The 23915-nt window shown below is 42.2% G+C and overlaps 2 protein-coding genes and 1 long non-coding RNA gene across 9 annotated transcripts in view; all 3 read left to right on the top strand.

Annotated features, from left to right (window-relative positions):
* LOC135519605 (cordon-bleu protein-like 1) overlaps positions 1 to 10001 on the top strand; it is a 40062-nt gene extending 30061 nt beyond the window's left edge. For all 4 annotated transcript variants that reach the window (XM_064944837.1, XM_064944838.1, XM_064944840.1 and 1 more), the window contains 10 exons: positions 373 to 598; positions 830 to 886; positions 1037 to 1131; positions 1345 to 1587; positions 1739 to 1853; positions 5555 to 5828; positions 6164 to 6246; positions 6887 to 8319; positions 9141 to 9327; positions 9460 to 10001. In XM_064944837.1, the coding sequence (XP_064800909.1) occupies positions 373 to 598; positions 830 to 886; positions 1037 to 1131; positions 1345 to 1587; positions 1739 to 1853; positions 5555 to 5828; positions 6164 to 6246; positions 6887 to 8319; positions 9141 to 9305 (2691 nt within the window). In that variant the 3' untranslated portion in view covers positions 9306 to 9327; positions 9460 to 10001. The remainder of the gene's footprint in view (positions 1 to 372; positions 599 to 829; positions 887 to 1036; positions 1132 to 1344; positions 1588 to 1738; positions 1854 to 5554; positions 5829 to 6163; positions 6247 to 6886; positions 8320 to 9140; positions 9328 to 9459) is intronic.
* Positions 10002 to 10396: 395 nt separating this feature from the next.
* LOC135521184 (uncharacterized) lies at positions 10397 to 12707 on the top strand. The gene is made up of 3 exons (XR_010452503.1): positions 10397 to 10495; positions 10664 to 10717; positions 12681 to 12707. It is a non-coding gene; the product is annotated as an uncharacterized LOC135521184 (long non-coding RNA).
* A 3699-nt stretch (positions 12708 to 16406) lies between these two features.
* LOC135519607 (growth factor receptor-bound protein 14-like) overlaps positions 16407 to 23915 on the top strand; it is a 39782-nt gene continuing 32273 nt past the window's right edge. Inside the window, exons 1-2 of one of the 4 annotated variants that reach the window (XM_064944841.1) lie at positions 16407 to 16594; positions 17926 to 18058. In XM_064944841.1, coding sequence (XP_064800913.1) covers positions 16407 to 16594; positions 17926 to 18058 — 321 coding nt within the window. Of the gene's footprint in view, positions 16595 to 17153; positions 17275 to 17925; positions 18059 to 23915 lie in introns of those variants that run through there. The other 3 variants (XM_064944846.1, XM_064944845.1, XM_064944847.1) reach the window with 3 other exon arrangements.

Below are 23915 nucleotides of genomic sequence, written 5' to 3' on the forward strand. Positions count from 1 at the left end.
CCAAATAGAGCTAACTTCTATATACCACCCCTACCTTGTCACAACACAACTGATTTGGCTCATACGAATTAAGAAGGAAAGAAATTCCACTATTTAATTAACTTTTAACAAGGCACACCTGTTAATTGAAATGCATTCCAGGTGACTACCTCCATGAAGATGGTTGAGAGAATGCCAAGAGTGTGCAAAGCTGTCAAGGCAAAGGGTGTCTACTTTGAAGAATCTCAAATATAAAATATATTTGGATTTGTTTAACACTTTTTTGGTTACTACATGATTCCATATGTTATTTCATAGTTTTGATGTCTTCACTATTATTCTACATATAACTTCTTCAAACAGTCTAATAATCACATTTATTTGATTCTCCAGGCAACCGTCCGTCTGGTAATAAACTATAAAAATACCCAGAAGACTATGCTAAGAGTCAGTCCTCGAGTCCCCCTTGAAGACCTCTTACCATCTATTTGTGACAAATGTGAATTTGACAGACAGAGCACATTTTTATTGAGAGATGCCCAATCTAAGGATCCTTTGGATTTGACCTGTTCTCTCAATGATTTTGCAATAAGGGAGGTTTATGCAACGGACACAAAAGGTAAGGGCTTCTCTGATTTAAAAACAACAGCCTTCAACGTTCATTAATCTGAATAATTACCAATTATTCTGAACTAATCTCGGCACCCAGAAGCTAATCTTGTTGTCTGCCAACAAGATGCTTATTCTGTCTGAACGCTATTCACCATTCATTCATTTTACAACTACGCAGGTGTACTCATGTAAATGCTTTATTTACTACCACATATCATTTCCATCTTCTCTTTCACAGCTATGTACTCAGAAGATGTACCTGCCTCTCCTACCCCTACTACCACAACTGATCTAGGTAATGTAACTCGATTGTATGATGTTTTTAAACGGTTTTATTACCTTATTTTAATTTACTACTGACATTGTGCATTTGAAGTCAAGTTCATCAAATCTTGTGTCAGGAATTTCAGAAATGTCTTCAATTAGATCTATACATTCCTAACAGATACCATTCCACCCAGTAAAGATAAAATGCAGAAGGAGAAAGAAAACAAGGGGTTGTTCAGTTTATTCAGGAGGAGTAAGAAGAAACCTGAGCAGGTGTGTTCTTTATCTATTCACGTGCATCACCAACATTTCTCAGCTCAGTCAATTGCAAGTCAATTTTGGCTGATTAGGAGGATTTGAAAGGGTATGTGTTGGGGAGGCGGGGAATATTGTCACAGTCATGGGATTGGCTAGTTTTCTCTTTGTTTACTGCAGAGAACAGGCCCCTGATCAGGATCTGATTGGATGTTTGTTTGCTCTTTAAAGGGAATGACTGCTAGTGCCCCGGCGTCCCCAGTCTTTCCCAGCAAGCCTCGACCTCTTAGCATGAGTTTGCTCAGTGCCCACTCCTCCACATTCAACTGCAACTCCATGGCTTCTGACATGCCAAAGAAGAGACGGGCTCCCCTGCCCCCCATGCTGGTGTCCCAGAGATGCCCCTCTAACCTCAGCCATCTCCAGAGGTCCATCTCCGACTCAGAGCCCGAAGCCCAAAAGGACAGTGACCAGGTGAGTGGGTCTAACCTGACTAGATCTGAGTTCTTTGTCAATGCCAGGTCTGTCTGTAAAATACTGAGTCTGAATACCCTCAAAATTAGGACTTTTATGTCCAGAGTTCTTGATGAATTTGAATTATTATTTTGTCCCTTCTGTTGTGGAGATGGCTGGTCTGAGTCGCAGCACGGAGTCTTCCCTGAAGAGGACGAAGCGCAAGGCTCCCCTACCCCCTGCATCTCCCAGTGTGGTTGTCCATGATGTAGCTTCACTAGATGGAGGTATGAAAGTTTTTTTTAAATGGATTTAATCCTGCTGTATTGAATTGGCTTGTGCTCAGCCTCCTGTATATAGGTTTCCACATTTTCAGGTACAATTTTTTTTTACATGAGGGGGTTACATGAGTCTATAGCAGGCATCATCAACTAGATTCATCCTCTCAAAAAAAATATTGAGTGGATGGACAGGGGCCTGGAACATAATTACAAATAATTTGTGGACTGCAAGAAGCCCAAACAGATATAATATTTGACTAAAATTTCAAAACTTGCTTGCATTTGTATACAATCACATACATCTATCTATTATGCATGGGAATACTTTGGAAATTAAAATCACTTGGAACTAATTTTCTGGTGTTCTTATATCCAACATTTTTTTTTTTTTTTTTTTATCGACTCAGAAAACATGGGGGGCCAGTTGGGGAACCCTGGTCTATAGGCTCTTTCAACTGTAATTTAGTACACATTTTTCTCCTGGTTTGTGAGACATTGCTATTATTGCATTTCTGGACAATTTGGCAGAGATTTGGACAATTGTACTTTGTATTGTACTGGTCTCTAAAGTCAACCATTGATAATGGTAAATAAGTCAGTGGGAGTTGCACTCATTTTATTTGGCTCTGATGCCTCCTAGTGGTCGAGACACATTGAGTTAGTTACTGCTCCTTTTCCCATGATTGAATTTCATTCCCAATGTTTCGTGATTGAATTTCATTCCCAATGAACACCTTGTTGTGACTACAGTACTTCTTTACAATTTCATTAGATCTTAATAATAAATATGATGCTAAACATAGTTGTGTTTTTAGTGGCGTATCTCTGTTGCTTTATTCTGAAGCTTAATTTTATGCTTTGTAGCTACAAGACTGAGGGATAAGGTCAACACTGTTGTGATCCAAATGGTCTGTGATATAGTCCTCGCATGTTTCCTCATATTAAGAGTAAAGGCCATGTTCTATAAGTACTTCCTCTCTCTGAACTTGCAGCCTGCAGGTCACCAGAGGAGGGTGTCTGACAGTCTGTGCTGCTGCCTCTTCCTCCTGCCTCTACCCGCTCTGCCCCTTTCAGCTCCTCCTCAAGCATGTCCACTTCTTTCTGCACTGACCTGCTGCTTTTCCTCGTCTTTTCTGTCAGATTAACATGTTCTATTCTGTATTTCCTGCTGCATGTTTGCACCTTTCTGTATGAGTTTTCGTAGGCTGGTCTTTCGGTGTACTTCAATATAATCAAATTGATCAAATAAAGACTATCTGCTATTGATTGAACTCCGGCCTTTGGTTATATCTGTTATTTGTTACGGACTAGCTTAGATTGGATTGTATGTTTTCTGTGAGAGAGGAGTGATCTTTAATGAGCTATCATGACAGTAAGTACATTATAATCTAACCTGATTAATTAAATCTACAGACATACACTCCCAGTCGTTCACCTACAGTGCCTTGCAAAAGTATTTACCCCCCTTGGCATTTTTCCTATTTTGTTGCATTACAACCGGTAATTTAAATGTATTTTTATTTGGATTTCATGTAATGGACATACACAAAATAGTCCAAATTTGTGAAGCAATTTTTTTTTTATACCAAATAAAAAATGAAAAAAGTGGTGTGTGCATATGTATTTACTCCCTGAATAAGATCTGGTGTAACCAATTACCTTCAGAAGTCACATAATTAGTTAGATTGCACACAGGTGGACTTTATTTAAGTGGCACATGATCTCAGTATATATATATACACACCTGTTCTGTAAGGTCCCAGAGTCTGCAACACCACAAAGAAAGGTGCACCACCAAGCAAGCGGCACCATGACGACTAAGGAGCGCTCCAAACAGGTCAGGGACTAAGTTGTGGAGAAGTACAGATCGGGGTTGGGTAATAAAAATATCTGAAACTTTGAACATCCAGGGAGCACCATTTAAATCCATCATAAAAAAAGAGTTCCTCTGTCCAGTGACTGCTCTTTTTTCCCCCATCTTAATCTTTAATTTTTATTGGTCAGTCTGAGATATGGCTTTTTCTTTACAACTCTGCCTTGAAGTCCAGCATCTCGGAGTCGCCTCCTCACTTTTGACATTGAGACTGGTGTTTTGCGGGTACTATTTAATGAAGCTGCCAGTTGAGGACTTGTGAGGCGTCTGTTTCTCAAACTAGACACTCTAATGTACTTGTCCTCTTGCTCAGTTGTGCACCGGGGCCTCGCACTCTTTCTATTCTGGTTAGAGACAGTTTGCTCTGTTCTGTGAAGGGAGTAGTACACAGCGTTGTATGAGCTCTTCAGTTTCTTGGCGATAGCATTCATTTCTCAGAACAAGAATAGACTGACGATTTTCAGAAAAAAGTGCTTTGTTTCTGGCCATTTTGAGCCTGTAATCGAACCCACAAATGCTGATGCTCCAGATACTCAACTAGTCTAATGAACGCCAGTTTCATTGCTTCTTTAATCAGAACAACAGTTTTCAGCTGTGCTAACATAATTGCAAAAGGTTTTTCCAATTAATAATTAGCCTTTTTAAAATGATAAACTTGGATTAGCTAACACAATGTGCCATTGGAACACAGGAGTGATGGTTGCTGATAATGGGCCTCTGTATGCCTATGTAGATATTCCATAAAACTTCAGCTGTTTCCAGCTACAATAGTCATTTACAACATTAACTATGTCTACACTGTACTTCTGATCAATTTGATGTTATTTTAATGGACAGAAAATGTTCTTTTCTTTCAAAAACAAGGACATTTCTAAGTGACCACAAACTTTTGTATGGTAGTGTAGGTTCTATACACACAGCCCAGTGAGACTTAGTGTAGGATCTATCCATCTAGGCATCTCTTTTTCTGCCTCTTTGCTACTTGTTTGTGTTCTTTTCCTGTCTTTTGTAATATCTTTCATGTTGTCAAACATTTTATTTAACCTGGCAAGTCAGTTAAGAACAAATGTATGTACAATGACGGCCTAAGTGAGTGTATTTCATAGAAACGTCATTGTAAGTTCAGTCTTTGAATACCACACTAGCCATTTATCCCAGATTGTATGAATAAAAGTGTCCTCATAAAGATTTGACTTCTCTATGCTTGTATTGCTCCATTTTCTATCTGCCCTCCCTCCCTCGCTGGCTTCACATAATCAACTTCACAGAGAAAGATCAGACCTGGATGTCTCTCTGTGTCCCTCCCTGACGTCCCACGGCTGTTCACTTCAGTTAGACATCACAGACTGCACAGTGAGGTGTCCCAGTTTTGTATAACCAGCCTGCTGAATATTCCTTCTGCTCTCTATTCCTCTGTGGCGGCCTTGAAATGCAGAGTGAAGAACTAGAGGGGAATATAAGATGCTACATGTCTTCATTAAGCCCAGTTAACTTGTCTGAAATGTCCCTAAGACACACGTTATGTCTGCAGTTGTGTGACTGTGAAAGTGATGTTAGTAATACTAAATCATCTTACTATTAGTTTTTATAATATGCTGCTTCATTCTGAAGTAAATGAGTACTTATCCTCCTCATTAGCCAAATTAACTTACTCTCTGAGACTCGTTTAAATTGAACGTCTGACATTCTCATCCCCATCACAACACCATTGTCATCACACTGCAGTTCTTCATCCCAACTTAGATGAGACATTGCAGATTTTGTTATCTCAATTTTACGATTCTTGATAATTGAAAATGTCCTCTGCAATCTTCTCCATCCTGTTGTGCTGCAGGTGGCCAACTTCCTAATACACTGGAAGAGATCGTGGAGCAGGAGGAGACAACTGCCTCCGTGGTCTTAGACTCTATGAGTGATGTCCATGAGGACGACAGCAGCCTCAACCTGTCAACAGCAGACATCTCCGTGGACGCTGAGAGAACAGAGGCCCTCTCTCCACCACTGGAGGCCCCAGACACACCATATGCTGAGATGGAGACCTCTTCACCACCCGAGAGCGAGGGCCCAGCAGGGGAAGATCAGGCTTGTGATCTGTCCTCAGATGGCAAGTACGAACTCTAGCAGAGAGTCCTGCGCTTTCCAAAAGGGCTCTTCTGCTGTCCTCATTGTAGAACCCTTTTTGGGTTCCAGGTAGAACCCTTTTTGGGTTCCAGGTTAGAACCCTTTTTGGGTTCCAGGTACTGTAGAACCCTTTTGGGGTTCCAGGTAGAATTCTACCTGGAACCAAAAGGGGTTCTTCAAAGGGTTATCCTATGGGGACAGCCAAAGAACCCTTTTAGGTTCTAGATAGCACCTTTTTTTCTAAAAGTGTGCAGTATGAATTAAGTAGTTTCTCCTTGACTTGGGTTTTTGCATTGCTTTTCATAACTTCTGTTTTTGACAGACTAGTGCACAGCATGGTGAACAACACTGAGCGCACGGATCCCATGCTGATTGCCGAGATGGACACATCTGAAGCTGCAGATGGTATGTTTGCAAGTAGTGATGAATTCAAATATACTGAACAAAAATATAAAGAGGTCCTTGGCTGGCATGGTTACACGTGGTCTGCGGTTGTGAGGCCGGTTGGACATACTGCCAAATTCTCTAAAACCATATTGGAGGCAGCTTATGGTGTAGAAATTAACTTTAAATTCTCTGGCAACAGCTCTGGTGGACATTCTTGCAGTCAGCATGCCAATTGCATGCTACCTCAAAACCTGAAGCATCTGTGGCATTGTGTTGTGTGACAAACTTCACATTTTTAGAGTGGCTTTTTGTTGTCCCCAGCATAAGGTGCACTTGTGTAACGATCATGCTGTTTAATCAGCTTCTTGATATGCCACACCTGTCAGGTGGATGGATTACCTTGGCAAAGGAGCAATGCTCGCCAATAGGGATGTAAACAAATTTGTGCACAACATTTGAGAGAAATAAGCTTTTGTTCATTATGGAACATGTCTGGGATTTTTAAATTTCTGCTCATGAAACATGGGACCAACACTTTACATGTTACGTTTATATTTTTGTTCAATGTACATTAATGTGTTAACTATGGATGAAATGCTATAGCTTTAGTAGCAATGTTGGCAAGATCATTGTCTACTGTTTTTTTAATCTTCTCCAGAAAGCCCTCCTTGCCAAGCTAAGGAAATAGGTGGTCAGACAGACTTGCCATGTGAAGATTACACAACACAAGATGGGGTCAAAGGTGAATGTAGTACTGAGAGCTCTCATACTATCAGCCCACCAGCAGCCCAGCCTATGACACAGGCTTCAGATCAGCTGGACACTGACCCCTACTATCGTGAACGGCCAGTGGCCACAAGCACCCCCTGTCCCCCTGCTGAGGATGCCCAGGTTCAGACCGATCTCACACCACCATGTCCTGTGTCACCACCCCGACAACAGGAAGTGCCTCCCCCTTCTAAAGCCTCTACCTCTGGAACGGTGGGGCAGAAGAAGGACATGGCCACATCTACAGAGGAGCTGCTGATCCCTGCTGACCCCATCACACCTGCCTTATCTCCTGCCTCAGCAGCCCCTCAGTACCAAACGTCCACTCAAAGTGGCCCGGCCCCTCCGAAGCCATCCAATGAGCTGACCAGGGACTACATTCCCAAGGTGGGGATGACTACGTACACTATCGTGCCTCACAAGACTTTGGAGAAACTGAGAAAGTTTGAGCTGGAGCTGATGTTGGAATCCCCCAACGTGGCTCTCGAGAAGGAAGTAGGTTCACTTGAACTCAAAGACCGCACTACACAGGCTGAGCAGTTACAGGTCACAGCAGAACAGACCGAGCTGCAGTCTATTGTACCTTTGGAGTCTTCCCTATCTCAGCAAGTCCCCACCACCACCACTACTACTACTTCTACTACTACTAGTAAGAGCACTGTAAATAGCAATGTGGTTGAGCCTATTCACCCCCCCTCAACACCAACAAGAATACTTCCTGCAGGAGATGACAAGATTCCATCCCCCTCTAGTGGGGGAGACCAAGCAGGCTTAATAGCAGAGGTCACGGAGATGAAAATTCCACCCGCAACTAAACCCAAGCCTGGCTCTTTCCGCTTGCCACAGCACAAAAGAACACCTGGGTATTATGTAACCTCGGCGGCAGTGAAAAGTTTGAATGCCAGTCCTGGCGCTGGCCAGAGGGAGGCTCCAGGCAGTCTAGTGGCAGCAGCAGCAGCAGCTCAGGCACTGCAGCTAGTGGAGGAGGACAGCTTCCCTCCTCCGGTGCAGTGGGAGGAGGAGACATCGGAGGGCGCTGATGTAGTTGACATGGAGCCAAGTGTGCCATCTCCACGGCCCAGTCCTGCCAGGGCGCCCCCATCCCCAGGGCTGAGCCTGGAGAAGCTGAGGAGTTTTGCTGCTCCCAAACCCTACTCTCCTACGACCCCGTCCCGTTTTGCCCAGGCTGTCTCCTCGGCGGTCAAAAGGTCCCAGTCCTTATCCACAGACTCCACCTCACCCTCTCCTCGCTTGCCACCATTCTACCCAATCACAAGCCGCTTTTTAGTCAATGATCCTAAAGGACCATGTGGTGTGGCTATGGTGAGTTGTTGCAGATGTTTTGCGTTATGTGCTTCCTCTATATGAGACTCTGTATTTTCAATATTAGAACATACAGTAGGAATCTGGATATTTATATTCACAGTTCTCTAAACTCTGAAATGACATAAAACCCAAAGAGTTTCTTTTCCCATAGAATGCTATGCTTAAATGTTAATTTCTTTGATACTTGTTTTAAAGTTCAAAGCATATGCCTACTTTAAAAAATCATTTGCAGTAGAATCTCACTTTCTAGCCGATTTTAAAAGTGATCGATGTTTCATTGTCAGCGCTATCTCTTTAACCATTAGACTACCCTCAGATGAAGTCTCCAGTCTGCCCTTTTCCCATGTCCTTTCGGGTCAGCTTTGAGACTGTTGAATAACACAGGAAATACTCCTCTCTGAGAATGTATATACAATTTTCTCACAATAAAATTGGAACCGTCTACAATAAGCGTTTGTTCCGAGTTTGTGGCCTGGTAAACAATCCTAGCTGCGTATCCTACCTCTTAGTATTGTACATTGACCTGTGACACGGTCCCCTCCCTAAGAGACTGGGCCTGTGTGTCATTGATGTGCTGGTCCCTGTGATCCAGTGGGGAACACTTTTTATATCCTTGTTAACAGCCTGAGCACATGCCTTTTTCCATATTTATTCATGAAGGACTCTCTGTACTAGGCCTATACTCGTGTTGTACAGGTAGTTGGTGTGTATATACAGCAGGTACAGCAGTGTCTTTCCAGTTTCCTCAGTGTTGACTGGCACACTCAGTCCTGAGTTTTGAATGATGGCGTGCATTGTGTCTTCCCTGATGAGCACAGGGAAGTGACAATGGAGAGGGGGAGGAGAACAAAGGCTTGGAGCTCCAGGGAAGGGGGGACCTGAGCGGTGGCCCAGCCAGTGACAACATGACTCTTCAGATGGCAGGCCAGAGCGACCCTGAGCAGTGGCTCAGTGTGTGTGTGGGGAGAGGAGCTGAGAAGTAATGGATCAACGGAGACATCTACAGTAAGCACTAGACTGTACAATAACATGGTGGTACAGCTGCGACAGTGTTACATTCATGTAGTCCGAGTGCCTATATAATGTATGTATCATTGCGTTGAGTTAGGTTTCAAATTCCCTCTTTTGTCTTTTCAGGAGCCTGATGTCCTGCCCTGGAGTCTGTTCGAGCATGAGCCGAGGAAAGAGGAATAGAAACTTTGTTTGAGTTTATTGCGACCTCTGTTGCTAGTCTTAACAACCTACAAACTGTAGAAAAGACTACTTTTCTGTTTTATGACAAAAAATAACTAAGTAGATGATTATTATTATTGTTATTATGAAATAATTGTATTATTATTCACGATTTATATTTCAAATGTGATGCATATTCTACTTTTCACGCGTGTTATTTAGTCCAAAGACAGTATATTATTAGTTTCCATATTCAGTTGTAATTGTCATCGAGAAAATACAGTAGCCTATTTTAATACTGTCTTTCATTTTGAAGAGGTTCAATTTGATGGACCTGAAAGTGATACTTATAAATCCCTCAGTCCATTTTGTATTTTGTGTTACTCATTAGATTTTTGATAAAGCTGTGCCCAGACACACTGGTATGTAGAGTATTTCTCTGAACATATGATGTTGTTATGAATAAAGGTTACTGTCGCGTATATTAAAGTATTCTATTGACAATCCATGAGTGTTTCCCACTGAACATTTTTGAATGTAAGTTGAACACTGAATTGCAAAGAAATCCGACACAGAAGACAATGTTATTAGCAGTAAAACATGTCCAGTAAGTGAAGTGCAGTACATAGCATACAACTCACAATCCCATCACAATTAAACTGGACAAAACAGCATAATTTAACATATATTAAATAGAGTGATATAAAAAAAACGTCCCGGATTATACGAATTGCTTTGCAGGCCAGGTTGCACCAAATAATAAAATTAAAGTCTAACTTGATACTTCTCTGCAAACTTGAAACTTTTTCAGGCAGGATCTCAGTGAGGCCTCTTTCAGGTAAAAACGTGAGGGTTGTGCATGACGTAACGCGGGAGTAAATATAAACACCTGTCTCGGGAGATCGCGTGGACGAGATGAGCACGCCACGCAGACCACCAGGACAGCGATGAAGACGAGAGAGGAAGCAATATGCAGTAACGTTATTTCAGCGAGTAGCAGGTAGGATATGTTACAATGAACCGTTTTTTTTAGGGAACACTTATGTAGGCTAATTGTAGGATTTGGACAGATAGCTAGCCTACTGTCTAGATGATTAATTTTTGTCCTCGACAGACATTGCGTTTTAGTCCTTGTGAGATTCTTATGTTGGCTGGATCTTATTTTCAGACGGTCAATATCTGTGGTCAGTGAAGCATGTTCCTGTGCAATATGCCAGCAAAGGTAAGACGTGCAGCCTACCTGTCTTGTCATTGAATTGATGTAGCCTACCCTGTTGCATCTTCAAATGCGAATTTGAAAGTTATGCAAAATGATAACTAAAGCCTGTAGGGCTGTAACCCCTCCATTATACATTCATAATTCAAACTATTTCCCTTTTGTAATCCTTTTCATTTAATTTTGTTTTGTTTACTTTGTGGCATTATGGACATTACACAGGCTACTATAGCGCTTTATTTCACACCTCTGTAAGGTGTCAGTAGGTCTACTGTTCCGTAAAATGCATAGATAAAAAACGTCACTTCAACACTTATGCTACTGCCATCTGGCGTCAGTCGAAGGAAGTGACTGAGTCGTGACTTGACATTGAAATCCATATTGGCTACAGGCAGGTCAGCGTTTTTCGACATGCATCTTGTTCTGGAGGCAGCTATGCAAAGTGGTCTAGCTGGCAAAGACACAAAGTCATAAAAATGTTTTTTTAAACCATAACCACGTTGCTAACCCTAATGCCTAAACCCAAACTCTACTATTTTGTTTTCATACATTTTGACAATATAGACAATTTTGAATGTTTTGAAAGAAGCATGATACACTTGGTGCATAGCCAGTAGGAATGAAATCATTTGGAGAGAACCAAACACTTCTGCCTCCACACCCAGGGCAGGTGAGAAACTCATTGCTGGTTATTGCCTCGTGTAATATTCAGCAAGAAAGGGTGTGTATTTTTAGTAGTTGATAAGGAGACCTCTAAAATATCCACTTATCTCCTCCTGCACTACACTCCGAGGCTAAAACCTCTTCATTCCTAGAGCTTTTAGTACACACTCTGGGAGCAGGCTATGCTGTACAGAGAGAGCTCCTTTTGTCTACACGCTTCAAGTCTTTTCTCCTAGAGTTGCGAAGTGTGTTTGCTCGAACCGGGTGCCTGTTAATGTTACATTATGGGATATCTCAAATCTTTTGTACGCCCAAGTTCATGCGGTTTAATACAAGGGCATGTGAACCTGGTATTAACTGAGAACTTTACAGATGCTAGTTTGCCCAACTGATGGATTTTGTAAAATAAAAGAATGCTAATTTAACAGCGACTGTATCACTAAATATAACTGTTTAGGTATTATTCCTTTAAAGCACAGTGTTTGTACTTTTTTCTTTTTGCTATTCAAGTAAATTCTACATGGATTAGAAAAGTAAGATTACAACTGTATTTAAAGAAAGAATAGTCTACATTGGTTAGATTTTTTTTGTTGTTGCCTCGTTTGGAAAATCTGTTATCCATTGCAGTTCAGTAAATCTGGGCTCACTGAAGTTAGCAGCCTTTTCCCTGCTTTTAGAAGTGATTTGTAAAGCAATTAAGTTGCTTATTCACATTAGGCCTATTAGCTGATAGACTTAGGAATTCATCATTATCAGTTATTATTGCGTATTCTTCACTTTTTAAGTTTCACTTTCCAAGGTGATAATAATCATATACTAAGAAAATACTTTCAGGCCTTTCATCTACTAGTTGGGATGTATTTTCAGAACCTCCTGCGAAACTGTAATATAATATACTGACTTGTTCAGTCGTAATGGTCGACTTGCCGAATCATTAGTGAGATCTAACAGATCACAGATTATACCCAGGAGGAATGAAAATACTCATGACACCATTGGTACTGAATGTCTGGTGCCAGATGTATTTTTTTTTTCATTCTTCAGCTGACATGACTCGGGACAGAATTCAACGGAGGTAGACGCAAGCGGTGGAAAATCCATCAGTCTTAGTAATGAATAAAAATAATAATACATTTGCATTTGTGACTGTCTCAAAGTGCTACAGTGAGTGGTGGAACGTGATCTGTAAGTTGCAGACAATGTTTAGAGATTCTAATGGTCTCTCTGCCCCTTCTCACTCTCTCTCGCCACCCCACCCCCCTCTCTCTCTCTTTGTGTCCCCCATCCTACCCTTCCACCTCCATAGTTACTTTACTTTAATGCAGCCTACCTAGACATGACTGATTTGGAGGTAGGTAACATTATATCACATAATATTATATTTCACATTAAATTTAGATCTAACTGTAATCTGCCTGTTGCACCTAGCATTGGATTCTTCTGCTTTTAGCTTCGGCACTTCTTGAGTTGGGGGCAAAACAACCAAGTTACATAAAACTGTTTTGTCACAGGGTTTTGTCTATTGTTAATCCAGCAGCATGAGGTGTTTTGGCTGCTCAGTCATGCACGTAATGGCTCATACAACATTTCTCTCCAATCAACTAAATTGTCTTGGTTTTTGTGAATCAGAGCATTTTGTTCAAACTGGGACTCCAAGGGGTGAAAGATTGCGGTATTATAGCTGTCCTCTTTTCTGCGTCAACAGAGGATGAAGGATTAGAAAAGAAAGCCAGTTTACTATTTCCATTCTGTGATGTCCCCCATTAGAGCAGCTGATGTTGTAAGTTGTGCTGTAAAGGTCAAATGAGTGAGTTGGTGGTGTGCTGTGTTTTGTAATGCGCAATTATGTTTCTACGTGACCATCTAAGAATAACTGTTTCTGCACTTTCCATAAGTGCAAGTGCCCCTTGCATGTGTGGCTGGAAATAGATGTGGGGCAGTATGCTGCTCCGAAGACAAAACAAATAATTGAGGATGATGAGGATAGTGTTTGCTCAATTACTTCCTATTCTACCTGCTCCTAGTTCTTCAGCTACAACGATAAGCAGGTAACCTTGACGAAAGACACCTGAGCTTTGTTTTGTCTTTGTGAGCGTCTGTCATAACTTTGCCTTTTCCTTACAAAACCAGCTGTGACACCGTGAACACTACGTTACTGTACCTGCCCAAATCCTCTCTGTAGGAGCAGCTAACCTACTGGAACATTGGTTAGAGCTCACCTGTACTCCCCTTGTGATCGTGGGACTAGGATATTCAGTAAGAACAGTGAACTGGGGAATGAGAAGCGCACACAACAGGTTTGTGACGACAGTACATGGCCATGTTGATCTAGCTACTCTAAACTCCTTAACACCAAAGACATGCCGATGACATGTAACTGTAATTGTTACCCTGGATGTAGGCTTGACCAGGCAGACTGTTTTCCGACAACGTCATTCTAGTGCTGTGGACGGTCTTCGTGTCGGATCGAGAACTGAGAGGGGATCACTTTCAGTGGGGCTGCTGAAAGCGTGAGAATGCAATATGACCTCGGAGAAAGAGAACTAATATGGCTTTGTTTCAGTGCATGTATGTGCAATGAGAGGAACGACCTAGGTCACGGTTAAGGAATGAAAGGCTACTGTATGACTGGCCCGTTCGCTTTACATGAACTCATAAGTGCTCGACATCTCTTACTCGACCATTGCTCCTCATCCATAATGCACACAGAGAGAATTTACCTCGGCTTTCACCAGCTATTGTCTTATTTTGGGACTGTCATGGTGGCAAGACTGGGAGATTGTCACAGACTACTAAAATAGCTTTGGCTCTCATCTTCTACTAATGTAATTAGAAAGCATTTGCATTGACTGATAGCGGAAGAATGTCTATCAGTCCAGGGTTATTTTTGGACAGCCCATGCTGCTCGGCCTAAGTGTCCTTGTCTCGGACTTTGCCACTGGAGGACCCCCAGTTCGATTGTTTGAGTAGTCTCTCTCTTACGCTGTCGTTTTTTATTTTTCTATCTGTATGCGTCATCTCTCGCTCTCTCTCGCAGGCACACATATGCACTACACTAAATCACTATTGCGCTGCTTAATGCATCTGTTGAATAAGCATGGGACTATTCACTTTCACCTTTACAAAAACGTGCATGTCACTTCTGTCCTTTTTTATTTGATGGTTTCCTGTTTTGTTGGTGTCATGCTTTGTCAGTGGTGCTCTCCAGAGAGGTGGGCCTTTTCATATGATGGGGGGTCTAAGTGAAAAGGTAGCCTAAGCCAGGTGGAGCTGTGTTATTGTGACAGTGCTGTTAGCTCGGGCTCCTTTACACTGGGAGTGCATTACTGGAGGCTCACAGCTCCCGCTTCCCAGATGGCACTGCTGTTTTTCAGCAGCAGGGACTGGGAGACTAGTCAGGATCGAGGGAAAGCTGAACAGAGCAAAGTACAGAGAGGTCCTTCATGAAAACCTGCTCCAGAGCGCTCAGGACCTCAGATTGGGGCGAAGGTTCACCTTCCAACAGGACAACGACGCAAAGCACAAATGCCAAGACAATGCAGGAGTGTCTTCAGGACAAGTCTTTGAATGTTCTTGAGTGGTCCAGCCAGAACCCAGACTTGAACCCGATCAAACATCTCTGGAGAGACCTGAAAATAGCTGTGCAGCGATGCTCCCCATCCAACCTTAGAGCTTGAGAGGATCTATAGAGAAGAATCGGAGAAACTCTCCAAATACAGGTGTGCCAATCTAATAGCATCATAACCAAGAAGGCTGTAATCGCTGCCAAAGGTTCAACAATGTACTGAGTTTTTATTTTTTATAAATTTGCACATACAAAGCAGTTTTTGCTTTGTCATTATTGGCTATTGTGTGTAGATTGAGGGGGGGATACAATTTCACCAATGAGGCTAATGTAAGAACATTTGGACAAAGTCAAGGGGTCTGAATACTTTAGGAATGCACTGCATTATAACCTTTTTTAATACATTTTCTGTTTGACCAGCAATCAAAGCCTTTTCTTATTCCACATTTTTTAGGATGTAAAATGGTAGAAAAAATGTACATATGCTTTAATGTCCCCGAAACTTGACTTTGGTGCTAATGGGGCTTTTTACATGGAAATACCCAGTTAAAAACATTTGCTACGTTTTGTATTGACTGAAATTCTGTCATCTAGGTTTCTGCAATCTAAGTAGACTGGTACTGCGGCCAGATGTTACCTTAATCACATGCAGGCAGTCATTATCTACAGTAGCCTCTCAACCCCAGCCCAGTCTCTGCTACACATTACCTTTTCAGATAGATGTTATCGTGTCAACCATCCCCCCCCCCCACACACACATAATGCCTGGCTGGCTATCACAGAATGACATAGACTACCACGCCACAGCCCACCACACCACAGCTGAGTCACTCTGTCTGGGATACTCTCCACATGCATCCAGTCCAGCACAGGGCTCAGTTTAAAGTGGAGTCGGGACCTCAGTGTGAAGTCTGTGACAAAGGAACACTTGGTCTTACAGTCTGGCAAACCTCCAGGACTCATTACAGAGATACGTTGCATATCAACAACAAATAGCCCTTTGTGTAAGTGTGCTTTGTGTGCAGGTCTAATAAAATAAAATAATAATTTCATTCAAAACAAAATGCAAGAAGTGGGGGAAAAAAAGAGGTTAAATTAACAACTAAAACCAGGGGGAAAAGCCAGACTGGGAGAGCGACACATTTGTGGATTTTATTATGTCACTGTGTCAAAGCGAAGAGGGCTCATTTGGGAGTCATTGAGTTAAAAATAACTTTATTGTGGTGGATCATGTTTTGGTAGGAGGGTTCATTTTGCCCCACTGGGCCAGCCTCATGGGCAGCAGATGAGCCTTGCGGAGAAGCTTGTGTCTGCTGTGTGCTGTGATCAGACAGAGGAGCCCAGCCAGCTCTCGCTCCCGCTCTCACTTTGCTCTGCTCTGCTACTGCCCTGCACACTCTACACGCCAATCCAACAGCTCGTCTCTTTTCTCTGCTCCAGATGATGCCTTGGAAATAGCCGGCCCCCATGAGTGATATGAATAACACACTGGAAGACATACACACCTCTGGCTGCCTCGGAGAGAAAGCAGAGATTTTTGGGAGTGGGAAGGGTAATGTGAGTGGCTCTTCCAGCCCGTCCCTCATCCCTTTGCATGGTCCTTTACAACCACCAAATGCCCAGCCCTCCAAGACTGCTGTCTGCAAAGGAAATAGGTATGGTTTATTCCTCCTTTGGAATGGCTGCTGTGAATGAGTGTGATTTACTGTATTTTTTCAAACTTATTTTTAGTCTGTTTTCAATTAACTGTCTAAAACACAAACCTCATAAATGTGTTAAATATGCTGAGGCTCTTGGAGGAAATACTATCTTACTTTATACTGTAACTCACTACTTGAAGTTAATCTTTAACATATGTGATTAGTGAGCTCATACAATGTGCTCTCCTACAGAGGAATAGTACACCCTTTGTGTTCGCAGCGGTAGGGCACAGAAGTCCCAGTTGAAAAATAGCTGTAGACTTTGTACCTGTAAACACTTGTGGTGAGCACACAACTGTCAACGAGAGGATAGTTTTAGCCAATTTGGATAGTACACTGAAAGAACTGGACCCGAATCAAGCACCTGTTACTTTTCTGCTTGTAATTAGTAACTTAGTAACTGCTGTGTGTTTACAGAGCAGTAAGGAAATGTCAACGTGAGCCACTTTTTTTTTTTTTTTTTTTTTTACCATTCAAGGCCTTCACTTATAAACTCTGTTTCCTATCTTCTCATGCTGCTACCGGAGAATGTGGTGACGCTTTTGTCAGCCTGGTCATTCCCACACGGACAGGGTGTTTTTTTTCTTCCCTGCTCGATTTTGATGTGAACGGATTAAATGGACACGCTTTGAGAAGTAAACAACAGAACGGCCATCAAGGCCGCACCCTCGTACATGACACGATCAGAAACCCATAAATAAACAGAAGGATTATTTATACACTGTATTTCAGTTGTGGATTCACTGCATGAATGGGGCGACATGGGTATACAGATTGTAGCCCATACAGAATGTATAGAGGGAGTATCACCAAACTCTCTTGATTAATGTCGCATTTAATGGGATTAATGCTAACTTGGAGAGAACTAGGCTCCAAAGTGCTATTTCTAAGCGGCCTCTGAGGTGGAGGGTGCATTGTTATCTATTGTTTTATCAAATATCGGTTTGGGGGGGGGCGCAACACAGTCGCAGACAGAGTGACTGGCCGTCAGCCATGTCTGTCTGAGAGGATCACCTGCTCAGTCATACTGATCCCCTCGAATGTACAGAAGACACATTGTCCTCATCAAAGGCCCCAACAATAGAGAGGAGGTATAGAACACAAGCTGGCCATACGCAAGCTTCAGTTTGGGTATGGACCGTAAAATCTGATGTCTCAGATAGAAGCTAAGGAGATCCCTATGACTCTCTCTGTAGGCTCCAGACCGACAGTCCTCCAGCAATCTGATCTATGGTCCCAATGGCATTAACATGGCTGCCTGTTTTATGTACTCCTTCTTTCTCCAGGAAGAGTGAAGAGGGAGAGGAGACTCTGCTGACTGACCCATTTCCAAACCCTTTCCCAGAACTTATTCCCTCAACCGTCTCATCCCTCGTCTCTGATTGTTTATTACCCTGGACCAAAAGCGGCGCAACTCAAGTGAGCAGATATTTTATTCCAGTCTGCGTTCTCTGTATATTATATTATAGGAAACGCCACTTTCCCCCTGTTATGTTTTCCAGTTGAAAACCTCCGGCATTTACATGTGATTCTAAATAGCATGGTACTGTCAGAAGAAAGAAAAAATAGCCGCAAAGACACGTGTTGATTTAAATTCACCCATAGCTCGGTCATGTTTGGCTTGCGCTACGCATCTGATACTGCAGGGCGTGAGGACGCAGAACCAGTTGTGCAAGTATAAAAATGAGGTTGTTGAGAATGCCTTGTCAGCACACTCTACAGGGAATCCACACTACGTGTGATTGTGAGAGCCGGTCTTTACCGAGATTCTGTATCCGCACTAGTGTTACAATGAGCAGCACACCTGGTCTAATGGCTCATGTCAAAATGAATGCAGTACATCCGGAATAGGGTGACATTTGGGACGAAGCCATTGTTGGAGAGAGTGGTGAATGTGGGGGAGAGGAGACCTGGCACTGGGTCAGAGTTCACTCCTTACTAGATCCCTGGCTCTGTTTTGGTTCTTGCTTGATCTCATCACATGCAATTCCTGTGCTTAAATGAATAACTCTTCAGTACCTTAACTTGTCCCTATACCTATGTAATAACTGTAGTAACAACATTCTAGTTACGTAGATAGAAACTGCGACGCAATTACATGGTAAGAGTTTATCGGTATAGGTTTGTGTACACGCGGCTGTCTCCCACCTAGAAGAGAGAATTAACGTTTAGATTTTGGGGGTTAGGTTTATTAATTCACCTTACAGCAGATGCATGGTGTACACTGGTGATTGTACATTACTTTAACTTAAAGTAAGTTTAAAATAAAGTTATACTTTTTAAAAATAGGGGATTCGATTCAGCCTGCACTACGGAAAACCATACAGCATGGTCACACAGCTGCTCTTGCTGTTCCTGGCCTACAGAAATTCATTTTTAATTATGTAATTAGTGAAGTTAAAACAAAACAAATCTAATTTGAATTTGTGTGAAAACATTAGCATTTTCTCATTGTAGGTCAGGAGCAATGTTTTTTTTATACTGCAAAACTTCGATTTCTGCCAATGTTGAATCTGTACTGTATGATATATGAGCTTTTACAGAACCCATGCTCGGTGCCGTTTACTAAACTGGGAGCACATTCATTATGTTCCAAGCTAACAATTATGGTTATGCTTTAAGAAATGACTGAACGTCAAAACGGAAAGCCTGCTATACATTATCCCCAAGACTGTCAAGTCAGGCTGGCTGTGGCTCGTTCGATGACCACACCACCCATTCCCTGGAGGCGATTGGTTCCCTGCAGGTGTTAATTACACTCACTGGGTATCTCTGGCTGAGGGAGGGGGGAGGGGATGAGGCAAGGGGGGTTAGCCCAACTCAGACCTCTGAGTCATGGTAAAGCCTGAAATTACAGAGCTCAGTGCTAACCAAAGAAAATCAGCAGCATTAGACCACGCTCCTCAGCTTTTAATAACGAGTTGCTTTCCGAGTGTATTTGTCATTCTCCAGTTGTCTCCGGCGCCCGTGCGATTTAGAATACTTTGTGATTTGCTAAAGGGAGGTAATCAGCTTGTTGTTTGTTCTTCTGTATACAGTCTGATAAGTTGATTGTAGAGCTCGATTGTCTTCCCAAAGAAACTAAAGTGTCAGTCTTGACTTGATACAACAGTCTCAAATGAGCCCTATATATCCGATCCACTTGACCCAGGATTCACATTGAAAAATGAGTGGTTGCATTTCTCTAATGATCCCCTCACTCTATTGTTTTTTTTTTTTTTAAGTCCAAAGGTTTAGCATGGATTTGGCTTTCTTCTTTTGATTGTCAAGAGTGAAATACTTGGATTTCTCAGCATTGAAGAAGTATGCAGAATGACACCTTGGTGACCTCGGGCTGGAACAGTGTGGCTCCTTGTTAGCCTGTCTCAATGTGCTCCTTATGTAACACAATGATGAGAGCTGCATTCTCACCTGATTAGGCTGACAGGCTTTCACTCAGCCTTTTGAGCTGTTCCGTTGTCGAGACAAAGGGAATATGTCAGCCTGACCAGCTGTTTATGTGTCACAATCCCCCAGTCGCAGGGTCACGACCCATCCTCAGCAGCACTTGAGAAACCAGTGAAATCACTGCCCTAGCCCCATAAATGGGTGTGACAAGTCTGTCTATTGAATCCCCCAGGCTGTATTTGAGGGTAGTCAGTCTCTAGGCAAATTATTTACTCTCAACATTTTTAAAGTGGGGATGAACTTCATGATTTAGCCTCGGTTTCAATTCTCCTCATGAGGTAATGTGACTGAGAATGTGATTTGGGTCTTGGAGGCGTGCTTTGGTGTGTGTTTAAATGTACAAATGCTTCCCCCATTCACTCTGCCAAAACAGAACTTGTATTAGTTATTGGGGTGTGATTGACGAAACAAATTTGGTCCAAATCGGATGTTAGGTACTAAACTCAGCAAAGAAAAAAAAAAGAAATGTCCTCTCACTGTCAATTGCGTTTATTTTCAGGAAACTTAACGTGTGTAAATATTTGTATGAACATAAGATTCAACAAACGAGACATAAACTGAACAAGTTCCACAGACATGTGACTAACAGAAATGGAATAATGTGTCCCTGAACAAAGGGCGGTTCAAAATCAAAAGTAACAGTCCGGATCTGGTGTGGCCATCAGCCGCATTAAGTAATGAATCTCGTCCTCATGGACTGCACCAGTTCTTGCTGTGAGATGTTACCCCACTCTTCCACCACCTGCAAGTTCCCGGACATTTTTTGCGGGGAATGGCCCTAGCCCTCACCCTCCGATCCAACAGGTCCCAGATGTGCTCAATGGGATTGATATCCGGGCTCTTCGTTGGCCATGGCAGAACACTGACATTCCTGTCTTGCAGGAAAGCACGCACAGAACGAGCAGTATGGCTGGTGGCATTGTCATGCTGGAGCGTCATGTCAGGATGAGCCTGCAGGAAGGGTAGCACATGAGGGAGGAGGATGTCTTTCCTGTAATGCACAGCAATGAGATTGCCTGCAATGACCACAAGGTCAGTTCGATGATGCCGTGACACACCGCCCAGACCATGACGGACCCTCCACCTCCCAATCGATCCCGCCCTAGTGCACAGGTCTCGGTGTAACGTTCATTCCTTCGAGAATAGATGTGAATCCTACTATCACCCCTGGTGAGACAAAACCGCAACTCTCAGTGAAGAGCACTTTTTGCCAGTCCTGTCTGGTCCAGCGATGGTGGGTTTGTGGGTGACGTTGTTGACGGTGATGTCTGATGGGGACCTGGTTTACAATAGGCCTACAAATCCTTATTCCAGTCTCTCTCAGCCTATTGCAGACAGTCTGAGAACTGATGGAAGAATTGTGCGTTCCTGGTGTAACTTGGGCAGTTGTTGTTGCCATCCTGTACCGATCCTGTGCAGGTGTTACATGTGGTCAGCCACTGCGAGGACGATCAGCTGTCCGTCCCGTCTCCCTGTAGCGCTGTTTTAGGTGTCTCACAGTATGGACATGGCATTAAATTGCACTGGCCACATCTGCAGTCCTCATGCCTCCTTGCAGCATGCCTAATGCACGTTCACGCAGATGAGCAGGGAACCTGGGCATCTTTCTTTTGGTGTTTTTCAGTCAGTAGAAAGGCCTCTTTAGTGTCCTAAGTTTTCATAACTGTGACCTTAATTGCCTACCGTCTCCTTAACCTGTTAGTGTCTTAACGACCGTTCCACAGGTGTATGTTCATCAATTGTTTATGGTTCATTGAACAAGCATGGGAGACGGTGTTTAGATTTATTGAATATTATATTAATAAATTCAAATGGCCAATTAGGGTGCAATCAACTAGATTAATTTCTCAGATCTAATTATATTTCAATGCTAATCCTATAGTTTTCTAGCATAAACTAATTCAGAACAATCTGAGATGGTGGGTGTTTCTTGTGCTTTTTGAGGTGGAATGACCCATGGGCGAGTCGATGCCACATTTTCATTTGTGCTGAAATCAAAATGAAAGAAAAGTTATCTTGCAAATTCAGCAGGCTATGGCGTAAAATAGGCTTGTTGACGTGTCGTTTTAAATTGATTACTTATCGTTAATGCCGTCTTTTGGTGTGCTTATCAATATCACAAGCAACTTTTTTTCTCTCACTCCTATCGATAAAATAGTTGTATTTAGTCATACACAAGTTTTACTGTGCGTGAAGTTTCAAATGCATTCTGTCATTACTAAATGTGTAATGTGATAGGTATTTTAACATTTATAATTTAACACACAAACAATAACCATGTGTGTGACGTGTATACTTTTTGTTTCAAAGTAGATTTGTTTGACTTCAGAGAAACACTTGTCACCCTGATTTAGCCCACTGAAGTAAAAGGTTAATAAAAGATGTAATCAGTCTTCTAACTCAAATGAAAGGGATGATGACTCAATCTTTGCGAGAGATGGAAGGTACCTGATTTCATTGGTCCTCACCCCGGAGTTAGCCTGCCCTGAGTTAGCCTGCCCTGAGTTAGCCTGCCCTGAGTTAGCCTGCCCTGAGTTAGCCTGCCCTGAGTTAGCCATGCCCTGAGTTAGCCTGCCTGGGGCAGATTAGTACTAAAGGGTTCTTTGCGATCTAGATTTTCCCAGCTAAAAGCTGAGCCGCTATCGTAGTACTGGTTATCCTGAGTTGACCATCAAAGTATTCACACCCCCTTTGAACTTTTCCACATTTTGTTGTTACAGCCTGAATTTAAAATGAGATTTGTTTTTGTCACTGGCCTACACACAATATTCCATAATGTGAAAGTGGGATCATTTAAAAAAAAAAATGTTTTTTTAATTGAAATTAATAAAAAATGAAAGCTGAAATTAGTTTGAGTCAATAAGTATTCAATCCTTTTTGTTATGGCTAGCCTAAATAAGTTAAGGAGTAAACATTTGCTTAACAAATCACATAATAAGTTATATGGATTCACTCTGTGTGCAATAATAGTGTTTAACATTATTTTTGAATGACTACCTCATCTCTCTACAACACACATACAATTATCTGTAAGGTCCTTGAGTCGAGCAGTGCATTTCAAACACAGATTCACCCACAAAGACCAAGGAGGTTTTCCAATGCCTTGCAAAGAAGGGCACCTATTGGTAGATAAAGTTAAAAAAAAAAATCAGACATTGAATATTCCTTTGAGCATGATGGAAGTTATTAATTACACTTCGGATGGCGTATCAATACATCCAGTCACTACAAAGTTAAAGTCGTCCTTCCTAACTCAGTTGCTGGAGAGGATGGAAAACACTCTCAGGGATTTCAACATGAGGCTTATTGTGACTACAACTGTTTGAGTTTAATGGCTGTGATAGGAGAAAACTGAGGATGGATCCACAACATTGTATTTAGTCCACAATACTAACCTAAATGACAGGGGGGGAAATGAGGTCTGTAGATAATAAAACTATTCCAAAACATGAATCCTGTTTGCAAAAAGGCACTAAAGTAATACTGCAGAAAATGTGGCAACACAACATATTACTGAGTCCACTCTCCATATTTGCAAGCATATCTGTGGCTGCATCATGTTACGGGTGTGCTTGTAATTGTTAATGACTGGGGAGTTTTTCAGGATAAAAAAAAAAGATATGGAATGGAGCTAAGCACAGGCAAAATCCTGAACCAGGAAAACCTGCTTTCCACCAGACACTGGGAGATTAATTCAACATTCAGCAGGACAATAACCTAAAACACAAGGCTAAATATACACAGGAGTTGCATACCAAAACAACCTTGAATGTTCCTGAGTGGCCAAGTTACAGTTTTGACTGAAATTGGCTTGAAAATCTATGGCAAG

The sequence above is a fragment of the Oncorhynchus masou genome, chromosome 29, assembly GCF_036934945.1.
Source record: "Oncorhynchus masou masou isolate Uvic2021 chromosome 29, UVic_Omas_1.1, whole genome shotgun sequence".
NCBI classification, from domain to species: Eukaryota; Metazoa; Chordata; class Actinopteri; order Salmoniformes; family Salmonidae; genus Oncorhynchus; species Oncorhynchus masou.